Genomic DNA, 20,150 nt, shown 5'->3' on the forward strand with positions numbered 1-20,150 from the left:
AAATTTCACCAGCAGTTTATCAAAAGCAAAGCTCTTTCACTGAGATTCCCTTGTTAATTTTTTCATTAAAACCTAAGAAATGGCACTTGGAGATGTAACTGTGTCTTCTTGTGGTGACAGTAGGAGAGGGAAGTCTTGCAGTCAGAAAATTAATTAATGACTGCTCCAGCAAGGAGTATGACATGCAGACCACCTACCAGCCACTTGTCTCGTGCGAAGATGACTGTGTTTAACATTGACTCATAGAACAGACAGTAACCCATCCACTCGCTGATGATGATGTCTACTTTGTCCACAGGTAATTCAACTTCTTCCACTTTACCTTTAAATATTGTGATTACTGAAAAAAGAATCCAAACAAATATGTTTCACATAATAAAACACCTGATTAAGTTCCTTACTGGTGAATGTCAGGCTGACCTTTTCAATATGATTCTGTTCTTCAATGCCTGTAGATAAGGGGTAACTCCATGTGACTCAATGGATCTTACACTATTTTAAAACTACTTGCGTTTTAGTATCAGTATAAAAGAAAAAAACCTCAAACCAAACCAAACCAAAAAAACCCAACAAAAATTAAAAAAAAACCAAATAAAACCAAATAAAAAAACCCCAACCAACCAAAAAAACCCCAATGCAAACAAAACCAAAACTCAAACAAAATAACAGCCATATATAAAAAACAACAGAAAAACAGGCCTTACCTGGATACCTGCCTGATCTCATTTTACATACCCTTTGGAATTTGGAAGATGTCTATATCATTGACAAAGTAATGCAAAGAATCCACCTAGAATCCTTTAAACATCCCTGTAGGGTAACACATACATGATCTCATCACTGCGATATTAGACATTTATGGATGTAGGATCTAATTCTCACCTGCTTTTCAAACATATTATGCTAGCTTCGCAATGAAGAAACTAAGGCCTATTTCTTCCATGAATTCTGGGGAGCTGACCTAACTGAGTAAGGTAGATCTAGCCTGACAATACACAAACAAGAAAGTGTGTACAAACACATTTCTGTCATGAAAAGTCATTTTTCATTCCCTTCTGCTTCATTATAGAATCTTCTATAACATACTGCCATTCTCACTCTGAGTCTTCTACCTAGTTTAGACTTGCATGACTTTCCACAGTTATCTAAAGTGACTGCTGGAAAATATTGCTGTCAGATATTTTGTCACCAAATTAGTTTCAAGGAAATTAAAAAGCTTGCTAGAATTTTGATGTAGTAAACCACCAGATCCTCAGAGACACTATAACACAGTGCACTGAATTACTGGCAATACTGTATACCACTTATGGCAGACTGGGTATGCACTGCAAAAGCAAATCAACAAGCAGTAATACAACTGCTTGATACTAAAATGGGTATTTTGCTTAGAGAAAAAAAATTAAATGCTGGTCCATATTTAGTTCAGTGGTAACAAATATTTTTGTTTTAGGATCCCTATGCAATTCACTAATCATTCTTGCATTTTAAACAAATTCTTCCTACTTACAAACGTATTATAAATTATTTGAACAAATAATTTGCAGCTTGTTTTGTCTGCTATTTATATTGTTTGTTGCAGTGGGTAAAGTCTCATGGTTCTGTATTCTTCCTTAACAAGGTAATGGATGCACTTGAAATTCAGGAACAAAATGAGCAGGGAATATTTTACATTTCATTACTAACTAATAAGATTTAGATTATTACATAACTTTTAATAAATGACAATTTTTAATTATGGCAATTTTTACTGATGAAAATTCTCAACATTCAGTTTGAGGAAGATGAAGGTACTTTCATTTAGCTAGAACTGGGTTAGCTATTTAAGAGTGTAAGTGTGGGCTGAGTGATTTTTAGAACTCAACCCAGGGAAAATGAGGTTTCAACTTTCCAACATTCATGCAGTACTAGTATTATTCTAACCAGTTGTGGTCACTTTATCTGCATAGCAAACTTTTAACCCAAATTAGCCCTCTAAGAAGTTTGGAACATGCCAATTCAAACTGGCAACACAAAGTATTAAGAGCAACCTGATTGGAAAAGAGCAGATTTCTCTTACCCTTCCCACTCTTTAAAGTCCTTCCTTTCACACTTAGTAGCTCAATAGTTCATCTGCTGTTATACTAAAGACTCTTCATGTCTATAAGATCCATCCATGAGATCTCTTTTCTCCAGAGAACTTTCACTGCCACTATTTATTTTTTTTTAACTGATTTTTAGCACTGTTGACAGCTGCCAGAGTGACACACCTGCAGACTTTGAAGCCCTCTGTTTCTACCTAGAACAGTCACAGTGTAAGCAGCAGCAGCACAGGTTTCTTGCACCTCCCTTCATTTTGATGAAATATCTTCATCAGGCATCATGTGGGAACAGATAGTGCTGTCCCAGCTGTACTGTATCTGTTCTGAAAATAGTGGCTTTTCTCTCGGTATAGCCCCTTTTGCTGACTCTGCATTTCTCTAAACAATTAGGGGGAAAGAAAAGAAAAAATTTCCATAAGCAACAAGATCGTTTGGCTCAGCACCTGGTTGCATTAAAATAAAAGTGAATGTAGATCAGTGTAAATGTTCGCTCAGTTGTGTAATTCGTCTATATTGGAGACCAAACTGCAGTTAGATAGGCTGCTGAACCTGTCTGGGCAAGTTCTTTTTTTGCCAAAGGGAAGAAGTCTCTGCTTCTTCCTCCACAGTTTTTCCAAGGACTTGCTCCTTGGAGAAACAGGAGGAAGAAGCAGAAGTAAACACCCTCTGCAACCTCTGGAGCATACTGAATTATTCTTATTTTTCTGACAATGGTCCCTTCACACACAATTCCTGTTGCTGGAAATACAAACATGAATTCATTTACGGTGTGCTGTTTGTGTAGCTATTTCATGAAAGGCCACTCTGGGCTCTGCACCAAAGGTACAGGACAACCAAGTTGAGGTCAACACCTCATTGTTTTAGTGCCCTATCCCTCCTGCGGAGGAGAGTATTCTCTGGCCCTTTGCTTCCTTTTTTTTCTGAACCAAAAGTTGCACACACCGTCTGGCCTCTTGCATCCCACGTCACTGCTGTTTCTTTCACACTGCACACTTTAATGCACATTCTCTACAATCAATTCTCCTCCCAAACATCTCTGTGTTAGTCAGAAGCTGCAAGTGACAGCAATAAAAATTAGAACAGATCTAAATCAGAACAGAAATTTATCCCTGTGGATGCGCTAGCACAGCACTAGCACAGACACAGGTAAAAGTGGGGGCAAATTATACAGTCTAGCCAGCTATGACCAGCACTGCTCTGCAGCAAAGGCAAGCCCTTCACAGAAACACTTTTAAACAAGAACTGTCTCACAGCTTCAGTTAAAAAAACCCTGATTTTTTAGATTGTTACAAACATATCTTGTGTACAGTGATTTGGAAGAGGACTGAAGATATGAAATGGAGCTTGTTGGAGATTATTTTTTTTAAGAGTTTTCAGTAGGTTTGGAGTATTTCTAGTATTTTTTTTTTTTTTTAATTGAAGTGTTTCCACATCCCCAGAAATGTCAACAGTTTTCAAGAAAAAAATAGAAGTTTTCTCTGATACTATTATTCTGAGAATTGAACATTTTAATTTGTATGAGTGTGTTTATTTCAATATGCTTTTTCAAAAAGTATTTTTTTAAAGTTTGAAGTCAGAAGAAATTCTTAGTGAAAAATGTGTATAGAAACAAAATACTTTTTGCTTTGAACCTTATTTCAATTTGAATGTGTGTGTGTCAATTCTATTTAAGAAATAAGGTGGAATTTAAATGGCAGAATTAATTCGAAAAGTTCAGCTCTAATATGGGGCCACCTGCCTGCTTTGCTGAATCAAACTGCCCACTGACAAATCCTATTTGATTTTATAGTCTGTGAGCCTAGAAGTAAATGTAGAAGTAACTTCTCCCCTGAGGAACTGTTGTAGTGCCTAGAATGAGGTGTTTAGTTTTGCATTTACATGAGTAAATTATGCAAAATTACCATTTACATATAAACAACACAACATAAATTAATCAGAAAAAGCGAAACAGTTATCTTCTCTTTCTCCTGAAGAAAATATTTTTATATATGCCTTACTGTGGTCCAAGTGGTTCGACTTGATAATTTTTTCTGAATAGTCAGATATACTTGAGCATTCAATCTAGGAAAAAAAGAAAAAAAGAAAAGCGAGAGGAAGAGTAATTATGTGTTAGCAATCTCAGCTATATGAATAAAAACAAAACCTACTGAAGGCAGCAAAGACTCTACAAAGCATGTATCACCACTGATAAAAGAGTTAAACCTGTGTGGGCAGGATCATGACCAATGATATCTTAATATTTAAACTGCAGTCTGTGTTTGAGTTAAACTGGCTCATATAGGAAAGATTGTTTTTAAAACTGTTGAAATGTGGAAAACAGTGGTCCCAGCTACAAAATTACATAATTTATTCATAATATTATTTAATTTATTCCTGCTACTTCAGAATATTGTCTTCTTCCCCCCCAAAAAACCCAAAAAAACCCCCAAAAAATCCCAACCTCCCCAGCCACCCCCCCCAAACAAACCAACCAAAGAAACAAAACAAAAAAACCCGACCGCTGAATGGAAATTAGCATGGTGCTACATTTCCTCACATATTTTAAAACAAAATGCATTCAAACATTGCTAATATTGTTAAAATTCAAACTATGCCAATACTAGTCTGTGTCAAGAAGCAATTCTCTCTGTGAAAAATTTATCAACTTTGGCAATACAGGCTATAAAAAAAAAAAAACCCAGACATTTTATACATAACAAATGACTGAAATTGTTGTATTTACAAAAACATCCAGATCGGCATGTTTTTCCTATGAACAGTTCTGTGCTTTTACTAGGAAAGGAATTAAGAAGTATGTTCTTGTTATAGATTTGCCCTTAAATTTGTTAAAATCTGACTCTTATCATAAGAGCTCATGTTTACAATGACCTTTGATATCTTTTTGAGAAATACTGTAATCCATGAAGCTCTCTGAGGTCTGTGCCCTTGTAAAATCAAGAGGGCCAAATTAGTAGTTGCCAAATAATTTCCTAATTTACCTCTTTCAAATTTGGCATTAAACTTCCAATAATACTTTGTATAATCCTTGTCTCTCTAATTCCCCTATGACAATGTCAAATAGAATTATATTATCTCTAGTGAAGTGTTTTATATGTCTAGTGAACTCCATTTAATCTCTAAAAACCAAACTGTGCTTGACCCCTGTGACGGCAATCACAGATGGCAGGACATACAAATCCTTTATTCTTTTTATATAGCCCATGAAACAGCTAGACATAATAGCAGTCATAATAGCAATCCCTGTCCCCATGGGAACATGAGCATTAATTCTATTTAGCTTGCCGTTGGATGCAAACCACTCCGTAAGATGTCTGACTCAATGGCCTGAACATAAATCAAAAATGGCATGTAGAAAGGAACACCAGAGTGCTAGTCCAAAGAGTCCAAAGGACAAATCCCTTGGAGAGAACTTTGTTCTTTTTCTCCATTCAGCTTCTTCTTCCGTTACTGTAAACTCTATAGACTATATGCCTCATTTATACTTACAGCCATTATAACATACTCAATTTTCCTGTCTGCATTCATATCTGTCTGGCATTTTCATTGCCCATTCTTTTTGTTTGTTTTGGATTGTTTATTTTTAATTAGCATGGGTTTGTAGGTTTTTGGAGGTGGCTTTCCAACCTTTCTAAAGAAAAAGATGCAAAGAAATGAAAAGTCATATTTCATGAATGACTATGAGTTTCCAAAAATCAGCTTTATTCTCAAAGAAACAAAATTGTAAAAAAAACTCCACTCAAATGTTACAGGAAGGAACATGTATTTCAGAAAATAAACTTGCTTTAGGGTGGCTAAAGCTGTTCGTCTCTACTTTGACTTGGACTCTATTGTGGCACAAATTTATTTTGAAAAGCAACTCATTTCAGAAAAAAAGAAAATACTGAATTCTGTAGGTGAAGAAATAAGGGAAAAAAAAGAGTGTTTTCAGGCTTTCCCCCAATTCTCTTTCAAGTCAGTGATCTGCTCAAATCTGTCCAATTTTACAAAGCATTTGGATTTTACAAAAACTGTGTTCCAACAACACATGTCAGTACCTCAGTTTACAATCACAGAATGGTTTGGGTTGGAAGCGACCTTAAAGATCACCTAGTTCCAACCCCCCAGCCATGGCCAGGAGAATCTTTCACTAGGTTGCTTAAGGCCCCATCCATCCTGGCCTTGAACAGCTCCAGGGACGGGGCATCTACAACTCTGGGCAACCTGTTCCAGTGTCTCATCACTCTCATCGTAAAAAAACATCTTCCTTATACCCAATCTAAATCCACCTTCTGCCAGTTTAAAACCATTGCCCCTTGTCCTATTACTATAGGCCCTTGTAAAAAGTCTTTCTCCATTCTTCTTATAAGCCCCCTTTATACACTGAAAGGCCACATTTATTGTCTCCCAAAAGCCTTCTCTTCTCCAGGCTGAACAAGCCCAACTCTAGTCTTTCTTCACAGGAGAGGCGTTTCAGCTCCTTGATAATTCTTGTGGCCCTTCTCTAGACTCACTATAACAGGTCCATTTCTTTCCCGTACTTGTGACCCCAGAGCTGAATACAGTACTCCAGGCAGAGTCTCACCAGAGCAGAGTCTCACCTTTCTCAACTGCTGGCCATGCTGCTTTTATGCAGCTCAGGATACAATCCGCTTTCTAACCTGTAAGCATGCACTTCTGATTCATACCCAATTTTCCATTCACCAGTATCCCCAAGTCCTTCTCTGCAGTACTGCTCTCAACCAATTCATCATCCAGTCTGTACTGACATTGGGGATTGTCCTGATTTAAGCGAAGGACCTTGCACTTTGCCTTCTTGAACTTCATGAAGTTCACACTGGTCCACTTCTCAAGCCTATCAAGGTCTGTCTGGATGGCATCCCTTCCCTCAAGTATATCAACTGCACCACTCAGCTTTGTGTCATGTGCACACTTGCTGAGGGTGAACTCAATCCCACTATCTATGTCATTAATAAGATATTAAATAGTTGTAGTGCCAGTATGGACCCTTGAGGGACCCTTGAGTTTCTGCAGCTCTATCTAGTTCTGTGTGTGCATGTTCATCTCTACAGTCTAATGCTGCCAATGCCTCTTCTTCTACTGGAGTCTTCTTCTGAAAGAGTCACCACATTCCCACAGTTCTTTTCCCCTGGGCTGTGTCCTCATCACCACCTGTTTATACAAATCAGATAACATCTAACATATCCCTTCATTGTATGTGTCTGTTTAGCTCCTTCTTACCTACACTGTCTTGCTTATCTGCAAACACTATAGAATTCAGACAGTTCTACTTCAGTGATTGTCCTGAATTTTGTATGACTACATTAAGCAGGTGAGCCAAGGTTTCAAGGGATAATTGAATGTATTTTTCTGTCCCTGAGTCACCCCTCCTAAGCACCAATAGCCACATGCCAATCTTATCTCTACATGTCTTACAACAGCTCCCCAGTTAGACAAACAACACTGCACAGTCTACTGTCATCCTCCCACAATGGACAGGGGTCAGAGCATGCGAAGAAAGAAGAAAAACTGAGGGGGCTGGTTCTGTTCAGCTTGTAAAAGAGATTCTCCCAATCCAATAGTTAACTTCAACTATCTAAAAAGGGCTTGCAGGGAAACTAAGTCAAACTCTTCTCTGAAGTGCACAGTGACAGGAGAAGTCTGTGCTCATGAGCTGCAGCAAGGGAAATACCTGCTGACCGTAGCACTAGAATAGGTGCTGAGAAAGGATTTAGAGTCTCCATATCCTTGGAGATCTTCCAAATTGGACAGGACAAGGCCTTGAGCAACCTGATACAGTTTTAAATTTAAATCTGCTTTGAGTAGGAGGCTGGATTAGATACTTCCAGAGGTCTTCTACACTAAATCTTTCTATGAGTCAGTGATTCTATGATTTACACCTCTTGAAGACCCAGAGATGATTCTAGCAGTTGGCTGAGGTAGTAACAAGAAATAAGTTCCAACAGTGAGAAAAAAGGGATAAGAAAAACCAGACAGGGTAGTGGATGAATTTGAACCCGAAGAAGGGTACAAATTCTCAAATTTCAAGAGTGAGAAAGAGGAGTGATTTCAGTGGCACTGTAGTCACAAAACCAACACTCTGCATTTGTCAACAGTTTCCACATCATGCTGTTTGAAAAAGCACATCTAACTGTACAGAAGTAACTGGAACATCTCGGCTCTATGGCAAATGTCTGCTTTTTAAAAGGAACACTCACAGTTTCCATTGGCAGTCCTTGTGAATAGGACCATAAAGTCTGAATTTGACAGTAAGATTGCCACTGCCAGATTTCTGAAATATCTGCTTTTCCAACACAAACACAACTCCGTAGCTTGCTGGGACTCATGCTGAGGTAGCTCATGTGGCAAGAAGGTTGAAACTCTTAGGCTGTAGCAGAGGAGTTTCACACCTAGGTGAGATCCTTTGAGAGCTAAGTTTCCTGGATAGCACACCCCCCAGCTTCAGTGCTGAACAGTCCATGGATGAGCTGACACTGGTGTGCTACTGAGCTTTATAAATGCCCGAGATACAGCCTGAACTGTAAAGTAGCCCAAAGCGGGAAAAAAAAACCCAAAAATCACAGACCCGTGGAAAACTATTTACTTTTCTTTCACCGGGTTAATTTGCTGCCAGTGGGCTGGCTCACTGTAGAATCAGATAAGCACCAGTGCCAGCACAAGGGAGGGAGGAAGACCATATGGCCAGGGATCTGAGAGACAGCATCATCATTTTGTATATGCTTATACTTTTACAGCACTGCAACATCCTTGCATGAGACCTGCATTCCTGCATCAGAGAAGGCTACAGGTTTATTCTTCACAAGGCTCTGCGATAATAAATTGTGCATTTGGTTTACAAGAAATACATTCTAGCTGCCAATTCTGTATATTAAGTCTTATGTTTCAACTCCAAAAACTTTGCCAGCACCTTCTGATTTCAGCTACCTATACTTCCATGCTCTAATCTAATACTCAGATGATATGCAGATAAGGCACTCAGAATTAACATTGGATTTTGAAAATATAAGCCTGAGAATTCAACAGGAGTCCTGGTAGCTCATGTATCATTACCAGTAATAAAGATGCACAGTTTTGACACTTAGTTATGTCAGTGCCTTCAAATACACACATGTAGCCAATTGAGTTTTAGTAAACAATTTTATTGAAGAAGTACACAGAGAAATAGAATCTACTTGCCTTTTTCTACATCGTGTTGTGTCTGCAGGACACAAACAGAAGTCCAAAGCAAAAAAAAACTGTCTTTGTAACTTTAGAGTCAGTACAAATTATTCTGAATATACTTAAGAAGCAAATCTATGCTCTCTTTAATGACTTCTCTGCAGAGAACTGCATGTTTGTGCTTCTGAAGTTCAATGTATTTAAGGTAGTCATTCCCTTCTGCCTCTGAAAAGCATTATTGTTGGCACAGAAAACATGCACATGCTTTCTTGCATGATTTGCTGAGTTGTAATGTACAAGGAAAAGTGTATTAAAGAAATTTGGTTCCAAGACTACAAAGTTGCAGAACTTAAGAATTTTAAAAAAGCAAGATATTTCCTTTGACTCCTCTGAGTATGAGTGAGTCCCTTTAATATTGTTTTTTGCAGCCAAGAAGAAATATGGATATGTAGCAGATCACCAAAAATTCACACTCAGAAAAGACATTGTATCTGAATTCGGAAAAGGCACACTACTGCACGTCATAGAAAGCAAGACAACTCCACTAAAGTAACTGTAAATCAAGCCATACAAGAGCTTAGAGAGAAGACTTTCAAACCAAGACAAACAGGACAAGGTAAACCACCAAGACATTCTCACGCAAAATGAGCAAAAACAAACTTAAAATATGAGAGGAAGTCTTCTTACCCCATATACCTTCTTGGCTCCTGCCTTTGCAGCAAACATGGAGAGGATTCCTGTGCCACTTCCAACATCAAGGACAATCTTATCTTTAAAAACATGCTTATTGTGATACATTGAGTTTCTATAGGTTAATGTGCGCACCTCATCCTTTAACATTTCCTGTGATGAAAAAAACCCATTGTGTTATTATTTCAAGAGCTTATATGCATCCAACACTGCTGCTGAATGCGTTCCCTTCTTATAATTCAAGCATTATTAATACACAACCTGAAGAGTGGTGTGCACACATCAAAGCAACTGTAAAATGCTAGCTACTTAGAACTGAATTATTAAGAAGAAGCATGATATCCTTCGTACAATTTTATTTCTCTAAATATTACTTCACTGTTACAATTGACAACCAGAATGTAATCTAACCACAGCACTGCTTTTGGCATAGGCAGAAGCCATGTAGAAATCCAAGTTTTTCCCTTTCTCTTAAATCACGTACAACCTAGACCCTCAGAGAAGGGACTTTCTGAGGCTCCTCTTTGAATACAAACAAAACTGTCCCATAAAACATTATAAGACAGCAGTCTTGACAGCCTTGCCCAAAGCGATGCAGGAAGTCCATAGCAGAGCTTGGAGATACTGTGCTATATGGTACTCCCTTACTGCTCTTCTGTTCACTCATTTATATGACCAATTTCCAGAAGATATTAATGTATAACCTAGACTACCTTCTCGCTATTTTAAGTTGTCTTTGTCAGGTGTTGAATTTTCCTTTATTGATAGCAGGAATACATGCATTTCATTCCATCGAAACCTTGCTCTCAGTCAAACTATACCAATAAAGAGCACACAGGTCAAGATCCAAGTGCCATTCTAAAAGGTAAGTGTAGGCCACTGAATACACACTTTAATTTTCTCAAAATGCTTCTGTTAGGTTTAGAAGGCTGAAGTTTTGCTTATATTACTGCCATCATTTCATAGTTTAAGCAAGTAGGCAAATGAGTTTTTGAATTTCAGGATAAAAAGAATCAGTTCATTGCCCAGCAATCTGAAGCACTAGTGCATTGGATTGCTATATGTATCAGTTGCTCACTTACCTCTCTTGGCAGAAGACTATATGTACTGAATACTGTAGATGAATAAAAGGCTATTTTTATCATCATAAAGCATGGTTTGGTATCAAGCAAAGACAGAGGCAGAAGAACAGTCCAACAACACTGATGAAGCACACTCTCATGGAAACTCTTTCCAAACATACTAAGGACAAGAAGGTGATGGGAGTGTTCAGTGATGGGGTGTATTTGGAGAAGACTGACCTTCTGATAGCTTTTTATGGTGAAATAACAGGCTTTGTGGATGAGAGGAGTGGATGCTTGTTTATCTTGATTTTAGCAGGCCTTTCAACACCGTTTCCCAACATCCTCATTTAAAAACTGATGAAATGTGGACTACATAAATGGACTATAGACTGAAAACTGACTGAACTGCTGCTCTCAAGATGTTCTGATCAGCAGCACAAAGTTCATCTGGAGGCCAGTCACTAGTGGCACTACTGGTGCCAATACCAGATACCTTCAACAATAACCTGGATGATGGGACAGAGTGCAGTTTCAGCAAGTTTGCAGTTGACAGAAAACTGGGATGAGTGGTTGATTCACCAGATGATTGTGCTGCAAATCAGAACCTCAACAAGCTGAAGTAAAAACTGACAGGAACCTCAAGAAAGTCAACAAGGAGAAATGCAAAGTCCTGCACATGAGGAGAAAAAGCCTCATGCACCTAGTATAGGCTGAGGACTGGCTGTCCGGAAAGCAGTGTTTGCCGAAAATGATCTTGGGAACCTGGTAGACAGCAGTTTGAACATGAGGCTAGCAACTGCCCTTGCAGCATTTTGGGCTGCAATAAAAAAAAAAAGCATCACCAGCAGGTCATGGGAGGTGGTTTAACACTTGTGAGACCATATCTGGGGTTCTGTGTCCAGCTCTGGGTTCCCCAGGACAAGAGATGTTGACATAGATCCGGTCATACCTCATGATGATGATTAAGGGATTGGAGCACCTGACATGTGAGGAGAGATTGAGAGAGGTAGGATTGTTCAGCCTGGAGAAGAGTTCGCTGATGGGGATCTTATCAATGTATATCAATGTGTATAAATAAATCTCCCATGAGATTTTTCCAAGCAGACCCCTGAAAAGGATGAAGGCTGCTCTCCTGAAACCCAGGGTTGTCAACAAGACAAACAGCATGGACCCTGAGAGAGCATCCATACTCTCAGGATCCTGAACTTCTTCATCTCATGGTCACTGCAGCCAAGACTGTTCTGACAATCACATCTCCAGATGGTTCATTCTTTTTAGTAAGTATCAGTACCAGCAGAGCACACACCTCTCCCCCATTGATTCAGGTAATTTGTGCCAGGAATTTATCACCATTTATCACCATGAGCTAACCCATAACCTCATCATCTGCCCCATGCATTCAGTTGTTCTGTCTGCCTTCTCACCTTCTCAGTCTGTCTCTCCTAAGGAGCCTGTATCCAGCCATTCTGGCATTCCAGTCATGTGATCATATTGATCCCTGTGAGACTGTAGCCATGCAACTGCACACGGACCTTTAATTCCTTCTGTTCAATTCTTAGGCTGCATGTATTAGTGTACAGGCACTTCAGAGAAGCTCTCTGTCATGTTGATTCTCCAGAAAAGGTATGAGACTTTCCCCCGTAATGCTGCCTCTTGGTACTTCCTTTTTCTGTGCTTACACTTGGAGTGGGCCCCTTCTGCTCTGTTTTATTGAGTGACTACGAAGTCTCGTCCACCACTGTGCACCTTTTGCTTGCAAACTCGGTTTGCAACTTCCCCATGTGACTGTGGGTGATCATCCTCTATCATTCTCAGCTTAAGGTCTCAGCAGCAGCTTAGCCAAACTGTTGGCAAAGATGGTTTTGGCCTGTCTGTTTTGTCAGGTGGATTCCACATCTTCCTAGCAGACCCCCACCCTCAAAGAGGATTGCATAGACATAAAACCTGAAAACTTGTCGTTGACATGAGCTGCACAACCACTTGTGGACCTGCAGGAGCACTTCTCCTCAAGTCCTTATTCTCACTGGTATAACTAAGGCAAAAAAGCATCTGGCACACCTTGCTGTTGACCATCATTCCAAAAGTTGTGTAGTCACACTTTATATGCTCCAGGTCTCATTGGTGTTCATGTAGAAGAGCAGCAGTAGCAATCCAAGGCTGGTCTAAGGGCTGGACAAATGTCGGCAGCCTCTCCACAATGTCCCAGATCCAAATGCTGAGACAGCAGGTCAGGTGAGCTGATGGGGGCCTCTGTCCCTTGCAGGAGAGAGACTTCCACTACTTGTTGCTTTCTCCCAGTACTTCTGCATGGCTCAGGGCCAACTATATCTAATGTTTCATTGGACAGAACTTCCCGTCCCTCATCTACAATGAAGGCACTGAACCTATTTTGTAGCTAGAGATGTGCAGGTGGATCAGGAGCCTTCCTCCTGTTGGCATAAGTTACAAGTTTCCAACCTTCACCGTCAGAGGAGTCTCCACGTCCCAACCTGGTAAGTACAGACTCTGACTACTCCTCCTTTCAGTATAGTTGGGGATTTAGGCTCTTGTACTTTCAGAGTACAAGATCCAGTCAGCTAACCTCACCTAGCAGCTCCGTTACCTGTTAACACAGATTCTTTACCAGTCAGTGTACACCTTCTGCGGGCAAGGAGGCAACCTCTCACTTCCCAGCCTCAGCAAAAGGTCTCAGGTACTTCTTGCACTCCCTCAGACCTACAGAGCTCCTTCCACCAGGAGCTCAATCTGATTTGAGGTCTCTGATGTATCTTCAGTATTTCCTTAGGTCTCCTTCCCACCCAGTTGTTCCTCTATCTTCTTCCATTCTTGGATGGAATTTCTGAATGCTACTCTGGCAACATACAACTGGTAGATAGAAATCTTCTGTCCCTGTATATGTCCCACAAAAATTATTAGAGTAATGGAAATAGGTAGTGGTTTTTATGTGGTTTGTGAAAAGTGCCACCGATTTCACATTGTTGGCCTTTTTGCATCCTAGTCTTTAAGATCCCATCCTCTTGGGTAATGTAAAGATAAGATATTAATGTCTTCTTTAGAACTGGTCTACAGTCAGCTTTCTGATGGTAAATATTCTGATGGTAAATATATAAACACTGTGTATTTTGAGTTCTTTCCAGGAGAGTATTTACTGGACGCTATTGGGCTCTATGTTCACACTAATGCAGCCCATTCATTCAAGTAACATCTCAGGAGTCATGAAATTATTTGGCTTCTCATATCAGTTGAGCAGCTGTTCTGCTAGGATCTGTGCTCCAATATGAAAGAGAACAAAAGACCTAATTTAGCAATAAGGTAGTTTCCATGTGGGTTTATGTTAGTTTGCAGCCCTCATAAATGCACTAAACTGATTTACTGATGAAGATTACCACTGTACAGATAGCTAATATAAACTGTATTGAGAACGCATACATAAGGATGTAAGTGGGACATAGGTTTTGAGTACAGGTCTCTAGAGAAGTGGGTGATATCTTTGGCACTGAACCAGGCTATACAATCTTCTGAGGAAAGGCATAGGAATATAATCATGAGCAAGGGAAAGGGGATAAATAACAAATAAATCAAAGAAAACATTATTATGATTAATATTGTTATTTATTATTATTATGAAATAAATATAAGATTACCTCATGAATTCCAAAATGAGCATAGGAATCAAAGTAATAATCCCTGGATGTCATCTCTTCTGGATTGATGAGTTTTGCCATCTTGCCCCGGCCTGGGCAGCTTGGTTGCAATGGGACATGTATGACAGATTGAACTGGCTTTGGAACAACAGTAGGCTGAGGAGGCTGGGATGGGATGGGGCAAACCTAGAAGAATATGGAATATTGTTAAGAGGCATCACTAAAAGAAATAATTTCTATGTCTAGCACAGTGATATTATTGTAACTAGCTAGGAGATAGTAAGACCAAAGACATCTGGGGTATCATAAGCTGCCTTCTGTTCCTGGCTCTTTAACTTACTTGCTTTGTCTTGGTAAATTTCTTTAATGGCTTTTTCCTTGATGTTCTTCTGGAGATACCCACATCAGTGCAGAGTAATGGCAAATTATTGCTGTTGTCTGAAGTGGGTGACTCCAAACATTGACACAAGGCCGTTAAGAGCTAGGTTTTCTCCTTTAGTGTCTTTTTATATCAAACTGCCACAGCTTTGTGAGAGGTGAGTTGCAATAAATAAATAGTTTCCCTGCAAAGAAAAGCTCATAATCAAAGGATTTTGAACACAGTGTTGCCAACAAGAAGGACAGGATTCACAACCGATCTTTAATTGTTAGGTAATGTATTGATGAGGTAAGTCTGAGAACGCTCACAATATCTGAAAGTACTTGATACTATCTGAAAGTCTCTCAGCATGTGCAGAAAGCACTGTAGGGAGCTGTGTGGTGTATGCGATCCATTAATTTAGTTTCCTGGGAGATGCAGGAGTCATTTATTACCGAAACTCCCTCACCCACTCCACTTCATTTTTCCTTGTGTATTGCATCTCCAACACCTAAATTTCAATAGAGCTAGAACGTACTCTCTTGACTCATATTTGACACCTGTATCATCTAAGACAGAAAGCAGAAGGTTTAACAAACATGAGACACAGACCATGTAAGAAAATTCGGAGAGAGAACTGACTCTTAAAACTGCTCGCTTTGAAGCTACTCCTTTTTTAGCCACTTCAAACTCAAGCACTGCTCTGAAGTTTCTACATGGAGTGACTGAAATGCCAGATCAACCTGTCATAGACAAACTTGTCTGATATCATAATGGGAATTTAAATTAAAAACTGAGGTCAGCTGTGAGAGCTAAGAATGTTATCACCAGCCATGTGTTACATAATTGGTATTCTATCAAAATTTCAAGTGCACCTAATACCTAAAATAGCCATTAAAGGCCAGGGAGCACTCAACTGACTGATCACCATGGAATGCTTTTCCTGCTCTTTCATTCAATTTTCCAGAAAAAATCAGCAGGTACAAACTCTGTTGTATGTTTTCCTGCAATAGATTTTCCTTCTGAGATTTCTGGTTTTCAGGAGTTTTGACAGATCTCTTTGCAGCAATACATCCAAAACTCTCTAGATCAAAAGCAATCAAGATACATACTTACAAGAAGGGAAAACAGCCCGTTATTCTGACAGGGCTATTAGAGGTTTAGCTTTTGTGGTAGTTCAGAGGGAAGTTTTGAGGTACGTCTATTGCCTGTCTATTGTTGAAAGTGACGAATAGAGGAAAAGATGATAACAGAATTTTTCATCTGAATTAGGCTATAGCCTCTGGGAAATAAAGAGCTTTTCCAAGTTTAGCATCATTTTATTTCCAAATTGCCTTTCAGGGAGTTGCACATGGGGATGAACTGTCTCTGCATCAATAAAATGCTTCAGGTCTTCCATCTGATTTTAAAATATTGATCACAAATTCAAGGAATCTAAAAATAAACCATACCAGTTTCATTCCTGGGCATTCATTGCAGAGTTACCTCTATATTTGGTACTGACAACCAAATAATTATGGTTAATTAACATTAAATGCTTACTTCTTGCACTGATACTGAAATTATAATGTCCCACCTGGTCTGATCGGGCAAGCAATTCTATACCAACAAGTAATACTCAGCTACAGTGTGCTGTCCAGGGGCTAAACTCCCACTTCCAACTCCCATTCAGGTTTGGCATGGCAGAGTGAGAAGGTTGTGAAGGTGTCATATTCCTGTTAACAGCCCTGGTTAAACTACAGTTGTTAGTCTTGCCCTTCTCCTTGTATTCTGGAATACAGTCAAATAGCACCAGTCCTGGCTCATTTTTTGAGACGGAATGTACTTGCAATCAAATAGGATGAAGAAATCGGTCCATGCTGTGTTTTCCTGGGAGTAGCTCAAAGCATATATTGTTATTAAGCAAGCCACAAATCAGTTCCTTCTCCTCCTGTAATGTGTGGCTCAGTAAATAACAAAGCAGTTTTCCAGGACTGCCTTTGCACAAATGTGTTGAACTAGCTGGGAAGAAGATCTAGCTAGGTTTCTCACTGCTCTGCCCTTATTGGCCTATTCCCTTTTATGTACGTCAGAGCAGACTCATCAGTGCCACCTTCATACTTCTTTTCTACAATATACCTCATAGTGGAGAATAAAAAGACTGCCCTTTCACTTCTCTGCAAAGCCTGACATTCAGTGTGCAAGGCTCTATAAAAGAAGCCTCCATATTGTGTGGTGGGTCACCCAAGTAAGCTGATCAAACTCTACATAAATTCTGAATTACATACTATTCATCACCATGACTATGAAGCCAGGAATGGTACATAAGGATCTTTAGGGATCTCTAGTCAGAACACTAGGTAATTAGTTGTATTTTAAGGATTATTAGGCAATTCAGCTCTTTTTTTTTTCTTTTTTTTTTTTTGGGGGGGGTGGGATGTGAAGTTAAAAAAAAGATATTTAAGGACGAAGTTTTCTGAGGCATGAAACCCCAGCTTTGTTAGGGGTTTGTTAGCAGTTGTTTTCACTTTGTGGTCAACTGTAAGCCATGGTAGACATGCTACTGTTACCTGGAAGCAGTGAGCAGAAATGTAAATATGATTGATGGTTTTTCTTCAACTCCAAGTGAAGAGAGATATTCATGTGCCAGATTACTTTAAAACGCCTCACATCACAAGGCACAGCTTGTTTTAGAAATAGCAACAGAAGTTATAGGAGCCTGTACTGAAAATATCAAAGTTGAAGGCAGTGAAGAGGAAGAGTTTGTTGCAGATCATTGCACAAAGAGTTACAAAGCTACGAAGCCAGAGAAGTGCGAACTTTTCCATTGTGATTTTCTTCCTGCATGCTACTACCATTGCTGCTGCCTAAGTGCCTGCCTTGCTAAACAGAATCATGGTTCCAGTGATGTACAAATAATGAATGATATACCTCTTTATGAGAAACTCCTCAAGATAGACACAAAATGGAAAGGAAACAAAAAATAGCTTGGTACTTTAAACCTATATTACATAACCCTGGCAACTGCACGAAAAGGGACACACACACACTAGTATATAGGCCCCACTATCAATGTTCATGATGTGTTTCATGTAGGGGAAGTAGTTGTACCATTGGACAGCCTCTTCTCCACCCCACCATCATCTTGACTGACTCTCTAGTGACAGGGAACAAGAACCAGAAAGTGCTAATCAACTATAAACCCAGTTATTTTCAGGCCCTTTCTCAGTATTCGACAGTAAGCTGAAATTTACATGAAAAAGTAGAGCTTTGCTATTTTTAGAGGCTAATTATTAACAAAATAACCAGAGTATTCTATCTGTACAAGTTACTTTCTTAAATTAGCAAAAAATTTAATTGAAACCCTCCTCTGCTTATCAAATGTCTAATGCACTGATCCCTGAAAGTCACTTTGTACTAATACCCCAGTCTTTCTCTTCCCCTCTCACTGAACTTCAGGTGTTCCACAACAGTTCTAAGAAGACATTGTATTTTGTAGGCTTTGCTGAGCTTTAGGATGGGGGAGGGGAAAAAAATTCTAATTGATCACCTACTCCATGTCCTATCCAAGCTTTTGATCTACACTTCAGCGTAGTTCCAGACATAGTCCAGCTCTAGAGGAGGTCTCTGCCTAAGAAGTATCCATGTTTGTCCATTATTACTTTTTAACTTCTGCAGGATAAATATGGACAGAAAGGAGAACAAGACTGAGGAATGGCAGTTCCTCAGCTGAAGTGCCAGAGAAAATCAACACACTGATTTACACAGTTCAGTGCCACTTCAGAACTACCATCAAACAGACACCAACACTGAATAGAAGCCCCACATTTGGCACTTTCATATCTCAATTAGCAAAAAATAGACAGTTTCCCTGCATAGAGCAAAGACACCATACCACTTCCTTTGGAGCTGTAGCTCACTGGACCTTAATATGTTATAGCACAGATTTTCTCTTGATCACCTATGATAATCAGGCTGGCAGGGTTTTTTTTTATTTTTACTTGTGTTCAATTTAACTCCGTCTCACTGTGTGACTTTGAAGGAGCCAGGCATCTCCTAGTGTGGGTTATCAGAGTTTTGCATCCTCTCCTGACCAACTAAAACCCTAAATGTGGAATGTGATTCCCTGAATCAACCCTTAAAATGGAAGAAGGCTCACTGGAGATGGACAGGGGCATGTGCCCATGAAACACCCCTGTTGCAAAGAAGCTGACTTTATCTGAACATAAAAGGGACTAGATAGTGGCCTTTGTTTCAGATAAGCAGCTATCCATAGATCAACTGGTGATTTGGATGTTTCTCCTAGCTCAATAAAAGAGCAGACTGTCTCCCCGAGTTATAGAGACTTGAGTTAGACTTGAATGGGGGAAGTGATTGGATGGCTCAGCCCAAAATGAAGTATAAAAGTTGAAGAACTAACAGAGTAATTTCAATGACAGCAATGGGCTTGAGCTGCCCTCAACTCATGTATTACTGCCCACTGACTGGGGACACAGTGTCATGACAGTGAACATATTACAAAAAACAGTAATGGGAATCATATTGGTATTATGATTAAACTGCAACTGCAATTCCTATATTTTGCTAAGAGTAACTTACATTTGTATTGTGTTTTCAGTGTATTTTGTATCACTCTACTAAATCAGAAATCCCATGTAACAACTGTCTTCAAATAAGACATTTGATATTTAACGTTAAACCCTCAATTTACAGAATATTTAAAAAGAACTAGTCAAGGGAGCACTGGACTCTGACACTTACCTGCAACTTGTATTTTCATTTGTAATCATTAGAATAAAACTCTTGTAAGGAGATTCAAAGCGTTTTTATCAGATGTAAAGGGCCCAACTAAGCAAATCACAGACACGAAAGCTAGCAGAAAGCCTTTAACTTATGCTCAGGAGGCCCAACTGTTAAAACAAAAATACCTTTTTTGCCTCACAAGCTTGGTTAAGTGTATGGTGGGAGGAAAGTTCTGACTCTGTTCTCTCTTGGGCACGTGGAAGTTCAGGAAGACACTTCCCCATGAGACTTACAATGAACAATGCATCTTCTCTTCCTTTTCCAGGATAATAAGTTGGAGTGTATGAATGTACGAATTTTGCACTGAATAGTTTCAGGTTAATTAAAATATCTCAGTCTACCTTGACCCACCACTATTGCTATTCATTAAGGGGTTGTC

General features: G+C 39.3%; 1 protein-coding gene across 6 annotated transcripts in view; it reads right to left on the reverse strand.

Moving 5' to 3' along the window:
- The window catches only part of PRMT8 (protein arginine methyltransferase 8), a 71,478-nt gene that overhangs the window by 23,748 nt on the left and 27,580 nt on the right, over positions 1–20,150 (reverse strand). For 3 of the 6 annotated variants that reach the window (XR_003990485.1, XR_003990483.1, XR_003990484.1), the window contains exons 2-4: positions 14,632–14,817; positions 9,921–10,076; positions 198–4,139 (exon numbers count right to left, since the gene is read on the reverse strand). Coding sequence is in view for 3 of the 6 variants with exons in the window: in XM_030478816.1 (XP_030334676.1) it covers positions 198–340; positions 4,076–4,139; positions 9,921–10,076; positions 14,632–14,817 (549 nt within the window). In the remaining 3 variants the exon portion in view is untranslated. The remainder of the gene's footprint in view (positions 1–197; positions 4,140–9,920; positions 10,077–14,631; positions 14,818–20,150) is intronic. The other 3 variants (XM_030478816.1, XM_030478819.1, XM_030478817.1) reach the window with 2 other exon arrangements.

Source organism: Strigops habroptila, chromosome 3, assembly GCF_004027225.2.
Source record: "Strigops habroptila isolate Jane chromosome 3, bStrHab1.2.pri, whole genome shotgun sequence".
In the NCBI taxonomy this organism is placed as follows: domain Eukaryota; kingdom Metazoa; phylum Chordata; class Aves; order Psittaciformes; family Psittacidae; genus Strigops; species Strigops habroptila.